Source organism: Nuphar pumila, chromosome 13, assembly GCF_984573655.1.
Source record: "Nuphar pumila chromosome 13, dmNupPumi1.hap1.1, whole genome shotgun sequence".
NCBI lineage: Eukaryota > Viridiplantae > Streptophyta > Magnoliopsida > Nymphaeales > Nymphaeaceae > Nuphar > Nuphar pumila.
In genome coordinates, this window is record NC_143261.1 from 76,336,346 (window position 1) to 76,343,411 (window position 7,066).

At 42.1% G+C, this 7,066-nt stretch overlaps 2 protein-coding genes across 5 annotated transcripts in view; one reads left to right on the plus strand and one right to left on the minus strand.

Annotated features, from left to right (window-relative positions):
- The window catches only part of LOC149818773 (uvrB/uvrC motif-containing protein), a 44,627-nt gene extending 43,859 nt beyond the window's left edge, over positions 1-768 (plus strand). For 3 of the 4 annotated variants that reach the window (XR_016427397.1, XM_089985708.1, XM_089985709.1), the window contains 2 exons: positions 114-255; positions 412-768. Coding sequence is in view for 3 of the 4 variants with exons in the window: in XM_089985708.1 (XP_089841834.1) it covers positions 114-255; positions 412-437 (168 nt within the window). In the remaining variant the exon portion in view is untranslated. The other variant, XM_089985711.1, reaches the window with a different exon arrangement.
- A 3,110-nt stretch (positions 769-3,878) lies between these two features.
- Positions 3,879-6,964, minus strand: LOC149818774 (Pentatricopeptide repeat (PPR) superfamily protein). The gene has a single exon (XM_089984600.1). The coding sequence runs from the start codon at positions 6,645-6,647 to the stop codon at positions 4,542-4,544; it is 2,106 nt and encodes a 701-aa protein (XP_089840726.1). The 5' UTR covers positions 6,648-6,964; the 3' UTR covers positions 3,879-4,541.
- Between the last annotated feature and the right edge of the window lie 102 nt (positions 6,965-7,066).

A 7,066-nucleotide genomic window follows, 5' to 3' on the forward strand; every position in this document is an offset into this window, starting at 1 on the left:
TGCCTTACAATATTTGCAGACGCACTTCTATTGGTAAGAGTGAAGATTGAAAGCCATTGTTTTTTTTTCTGTTAATATTTTCTTGAGTTATTTATGTACTTGTGGTCATGCAGGGCCAGTTTGACCATCCTTACATCTCCTTCTTATTTTATGGTATGGATTCTGCTGGAGATTTTATCCCAATAAAACAATTGCGGGAGAAATATAACAGGCCTCGACATGAGGTGCCAATTGACCCAGAAGATGAGGAAGCTGGTAATGACAATCTTTAGTGTAGTGTTGCTGTTTCTTTCTTATTTGATTCTTTTCTAGTCAATTTCAATTTGGAAAAACATGTCAAATTTTGCTTTCTCGTGATTGTTTGTTTGTATAACTGAATAACTTTTGAACATGAGCTGTTTGGCGCTACAGATCCTGATTATTCTCCACTTCAGTGACCAATCTTGAAGTGTAAATGAGACCCCTTGTGAGTGCCAGCCAAATGAGCCTTAAACTTTGTTGTGGACACAGACGGGCTAAATCACTTGGGGCCTTGTGTTGGATCTTGTCACATGCATACTGCATTTTTATTCCCATATCATAATCTCTATTTCTAATGAAAAGCTTCACCAAAATGGCCGTATCCCTGTATCTGCAGCTGTATTTGTGGCATAGGTTGGGTCTTTCATATTAATCAAGTTACACAGTAGCATTATCTAAATTTGTATTTTTTTTTCTTGTCTATTTTGAAACAACTAAGATAATAAAAAATCCAGCTTGCACAAAAAATCTATTTTGAGATGTGGTGATCACTTACTGCCATGAAATTCCAGATGCATTTGTAATATTGCTTTTAAGCTGGATATTTTAGTTGTGATGTTAGAGAAGGGCTTGATATATGCCTCGTATAATCTCATGTCTATTTTCCTGCAAGGTTAATTTTCCACTCTATGAATTGCCATGATATGCAGTCCTCACTTCTGAACTTTGCACATTTGAGACAAGTTTTTCACTAGGCATTCTGGGGGATAACCCCGGAGGCTTTGAACCCAGAGACCCGTTGGTTATGATAGTGTGAACTAGCCATCCAGCCATCACATTTGACCCCAACATTTCAGATAGTTGTCTTGTCTGTTTTCTTTTCAAAGTCCATTAAGTAAAATTCGAGCCCATGATCCATTTGCACTCGAGTGTTGCCTGAAGACCTATAAAACATAATTATGAAAATAAAACATAAAAAATCATAAAAATAAAAAGCAAAAAACGTGAATATTTACACAACCAAAACATGACATGTTATGGAACGAAGCATGTGCAATAATCCACACTTTGAATAAGCAATCACCATAGAGATGATAATGGAACATATCTTTCTAAGAAAATTATGTACAACTTGCTCAGAAAAAAAAAACGCTGTGACATCTGGATGGGTATGATGTCAGTGATGCCCTCATCATATCTGATGTCCACGAGATCAAATCCTTCATATGCATCCTGTTAAATAATTCCCTCCTAGCATAAGGTGCCCATATTTTGCATACAAATTCTATGATTCGATTGGCTACTTCTAGATTCGAGTTGAATATGCTTGCATGGATCTGAAGATCTGTTAAAAACATACATCCTGATACCAAATTTTAAGACTGGCAGTGTTGGTGTAACACCTATTTCCCCCACTAAAGTAAACAAACGGAAGTCCTTATCAGTTGATTGTGTGTATTGTGTCCATTGGTGAGAAGAAAATTTGGAAATTGTTCTTCAACCCTTGCCTCCCTTGCATCATACAACAAACCTCCATACTTCAATATATTGCACAATTTTACATACATACTTGGTCTCATACTCGATAGATCCAAACAATTTTTTAGATGACCATAAATGCATTCCTGAACAAGACTACTACCTCTATGAACCGAATCACACACAATTTGTCTAGTTAGTTTTCTTCTCATATGGAGTGAAACAGTTATACCCTAACCACTACCATGGTCATTAAAAACACAATTTCATCCTCACAAACCATTATCAAATAAATCAAGAAACCATCTGAAAAATCGGTCGGCTGGTGGAGGCGGCGATGGCCAGTCAGTCGACATGCATTTAAGATAAACTGCTTTCCTTGACTGCATTATATTGAAAAATTCCGTAGCAATGTCTATGCTCTTACATTCAGCATTAAGTTTCAAACCAAACAGTATATCGTAACCATGGATGCTTAAGCCTCTGCGAACACACTTCAAGTTGGCACAACCTAAAAGTTGATTTGAAGGAATGAATCTGGCGAGAGATACTCCACTCTTCATAAGATGGGAAGAATTCAAGTCATCAAGCGTTAGACCACACTGAATATAGTTTGAGATCATGGCGTTGCGGGAGATGACTTTGTTTTTGCTTTGCAGAAATGGTACTGTAAAATATTCTTTGTACCACGACTCATGCATATGTTGATAAGACCTGTTTCGTGAATTTCTTCTCATGATCCATTTTCCTTATAATTGCATAGCAGTGGACTGGCTTGTCTATCTTAAAGAGATTTTAATCGTGAAGTTGCCTTAGCAAGCTCACAATTGTTACATAATTAGACAAAATCCCCACAAGGGCTCTGCTCATCTGGTAGGGGCGACTTGTAAATGTCACCAAGTTGACGGGATGTCACAAGTTCGAAACCCAGGGGTGGCGTCCCTTGCCATGAGGTCAAAGTTTGGGTGTACTCCTCGGTGGGCAATGGGGGGCTCAAGGGTTTCACTAACTGGAGGCCAGCCAATGTGGCGATTGGGTTTTTTTCCTTGGATTATCCAAAAAAAAGAAGGCCAAATGCCCTCAATTTGCATACAGTGGCCAAATCTGAAGGGGGCCAAAAACAGCATTCTGTGCAGAGACGGAGACAAATGCTGACTAAAGGTCCTAAAGGACGATATCCTTGTGTCAAATTTTGTGGAACATTTCATATGCATTGTGCAAAGATCCTTGCTTCATTTAAAAATCGATAAGGAATGTGCCACCTAACTTATGCAATCCAATTTTAAAAGCATCAACATGAATCTCTCTATGAATCGTCGCACGTCCTTGCTCCAGATAGCTCTTGAAAGCAAATGTAAAAGAAAAACTATCAATACCAGCTTTTCCCTTCATGCTAGAATACAATCTCAAAATTGCATCAAAGAACCCAAATCCCCAATAATAATAGTCCCAAGGATGAAAATTACTATGGTTGGTAAGATGAAACTCCATCCATGCAACTATAATTAGTGTAGCAATTTGACCCATGGGGTTTGGCATAGCAGGATGGGACTTAGACCGCTTGACAGGACAGTCTAGGTTCAAATCCCATGGGCGTCACCCCCCTGTATAAGCCAAAGCTTGGCGACTTTCTAGACCGTAAGTGCGTCTGGCTCAGCCAGCATGGCCAGGTCTCTGCGTCTGGAGCGGTTTCTCCAAGTAAAAAAAAAAAGATTAGCCTAGCAATTCAAGATCTTGGTTCCCAAGATACTTTTTTTTAGTCACACTAAGAAACCCACAACCTGGTAACAGGTAGATCATAGATCGACCCCCAAGGGAAAAAAACTCTGTGGCTAAGACCCTTGCCCCCAGGACCTATGCTGGGCTTCAACTTATGCAAGGTCGTGACACGGATTTGAACCTTGACCACCCGTACGATAGCCAACCCCCTTTGGGGCTTGGTACCCAAGATACTTGGCACAAATCTTCAAAAGGATCAAGCATTACATAGAAATTCTCCAGAAGAAAAGGTTGATATATTAACGTGTAGCAGAAGCCTTAGGCATAATAATGACACTAATTCCTCAAATGTCGTTCCGTGATCCATCTGTCCATGAAAAAAGAAAGAGCAATTCAGTGATTTGGAGACATAACAAATGGTGTTCCATAGTATTCAAGTATTAATGTAACAAAATTTTCAGCGATCTATTTTTTTTACTGATGAATACGATAGCTGGACCAGACAGAGTTGCACTATTATAAGTTACAAACAATCCCCGACTTGGCAATCATGACAGGAAAGGAAATCTTTCTGTATAGGTCATGTACGTCTTTCCCTTAAACAACTAGCCTCTAATGAATTCTGTAACCAAACCACAAAATCAGATCCCTTGTAGACCTCGACCATCAGAAGAGCCTGAGAACTCACATTCAAAAACTTCAATGTGAATTGTCAAGTACCAAAGATTCCTTTTTCTATGACGCTAGAGACTGGCGCCTTTCCTTTTCCCTTCATTAAGGCTCTTACACCAATCCATCCGTACAGTTATCAGAGTACGAGAAACCCAGCCATCTCTATTGTCCATAATAGGGAACGATCACGGAAGATCAGGGCCTTCTATACGAGGAACTATGATGGATAGATGTTATCATCCATCTGTGCCACCCAAAGTTTCTGTTAACAATGGTTTATTCAGGGGGGTTGGGTTCTTGTTTGGTAGGCGAAAGATCCACCTATTGCTTCTCTGCCCGTCGATTCTGGAATCGAAGCTCAACGGCTCTAAGATTCTCAACCATCAGAAGAGCCTGAGAGCCTACGCATTGAAGAAACTTCAATGTGAATCCTAGGTACCAAAGATTCCTTTCTGTATGGTGCTAGAGCCTGGTGTTTTTTTCATTCCTCTTTCCTTCATTAAGGCCCTTACAGCAGCCGCATCTTCCCATCTCCCAGCTTCAGCATACATGTTTGACATCAATACATAATATCCTGTTTCCGGTTGCTTATCTAACAGCATGTTTGCTGCCTTCTGCCCAAGCTCCATGGTCGAATGGATTTTGCAAGCATGAAGCAGTGCACCCCAGATACCAACATCTGGCTCCGTGGGCATCTTCCTTATAAACTCCAATGCCTCATCAAGCCTCCCTGCCCTGCCGAGCATATCAACAATGCACACGTAATGCTTCATAGATGGCATAACATGATAATTTTTGCTCATGTCATCGAACTGTCTGAACCCTTCACTCACCATCCCTGCATGACTACATGCAGAAAGAATGCTAGTATAAATTACTTCGTTGGGCAGCATACCCGCCTTCAACATATCTTGAAAAAGAGCAAGAGAATTCTTGGCATCACCATGCATCCCATAACCACCCATCATTGCACTCCATGTCGTGATATTCTTCTCATGCAGTCCATCAAAGACCTTTTTGGCCATGTCTGCATACCCACATTTTGCATACAAGTTGAGGAGAGCAGTACCAACATACACATTAGATACGTGTCCAGCCTTGATTGCATATCCATGAAATGAGCTACCCTTTTGCAGGGCTCCTAATGAAGCACAAGCTGAGAGGACACCAACAAACGACACTGCGTCTGGCAAAATTTTGCTCAACCTCATTTGCTGAAAAAGTCCCAAAGCTTCAACTCCAAACCCATTTTGAGAAAATCCATTGATCATCGCATTCAATGAAATCAAATCCTTTTGCACAATTCTCTCAAATACAAAACAAGAATCTGTAACCATGTGGCATTTTGCATACATGTCAACAAGAGCATTGCTTACCTCACGATCTCTTTCCATACCAAGCAAAACAACAAGTGTGTGTATTGATTGCCCTTCCTTTGGAGCAACTTGTTGGGTGGAAGCTGAAAGCACACTAGCCATCGTCATCGGATTAGGAGCTACTCCTGTTCGTCGCATCTTTAGGAAAAGTTTCAATGCTTCACCGGGTAAGCCTCTCTGCGTGTAACCAACAATCATGGCTGTCCACGACACCACATCGGCATGCTGCAATTGCTCAAAAACCAAGCCAGCATCAGAAATATCCCCACATTTCGCATACAAGTCCAACAGTGCTGTTCCAGCAAAAGAGTTTAGGCAGAGCCCATTCTTGATCAAGTACGAGTGGACCCATTTCCCTTGCTGCAAAAAATCCAGTTGACAACATGCTGATAGCACACTGACCATAGTGAACTCGTTAGGCTCGGCCTCCTCTCTCAGCATTTGGTTAAAGAGCTTCAAGCCTTCCCTAAGTGACCCGTTATGTACGCAACCGACGATCATGGAAGTCCAGGCAACGACGTTTCTTTCAGGCATTTCAACAAACACTTTGCGTGCATCGTCGACATCTCCGCATTCGGCATACAAACTGATCAACCCAGCCAAGACAACATCATCCGCGCCACCCACCTTAGCAATATCGCAATGGATCTGCTTTCCCCGATCCAAAGATCGCAATTCGACACACGTCTTCAAGGCGATCGAGAAGACAACATTGTCATGACCTTGAGATAATCCCCTCATGCAACCATACGCCCAAAAGACCCCCGAAAACAATCGGTTTCTTGCGTGCCCTTGAATCAGCACCTTCCACGAGAAGAAATCTGGGTCTTTAATCCCATCAAATACCAGGAGACCATCGTCGAAACTTCCGAGCATAGAGTACATGGCTACCAGTTTGGTCTGAAAACGGAGATTCTCGGAGAAACCGGAGACGACGAGCACGGCGTGGCATTTTTTCAGAGAACCAAGGTTGCTACAGAGCTCCAAGGAAGGAATGGTATGATGCGAGATTTCATCCGTTCTTGGTGGCTTTAGATGCAGAGGAAGGGAAGAAATATGGCAGTGGCGGGAGATGACTCTGAGGTGAGACGATAAGAGACGATGGATTCGGGGAAGAAGGGAGAAGATACTTGCAGGTTTTGACAGAGCGGTGGAGACCATCGGTACCAGCCATCAACATCATCATCGTCTGGCTCTCTCTGAATTTTTGAAAAGAAGGCGTTGGGCCGTCATAATTCGACTCTCTGCAACTGCTTGGTTAGCCTAAGAGACGCCCATGACCAAGGGTTAATGGGCTCGCCCGGCCCGGCCCGGCTCGGCCCGGCCCGGCCTACTGGGTGGTTTTGACCGTGGGAGCTGCACGGTCTCAACTCAAGAGCCCTCAAGGATATTCAGATGCGTAGCCTGTCTCTCTCTCTGGCAGCCAAATGCCTTCAATAGTCACAAAAGTCCCAATTTTCACATAAAAACCTACAAAACCATCCTCTTCATTCTCTCAAACACCCCTATCTTATTTGTCCAAGTGAAAGGTTAAAATTGTCATTTGAAAAGTAACTGAAGCAGTCATTTAAGCCATTTCT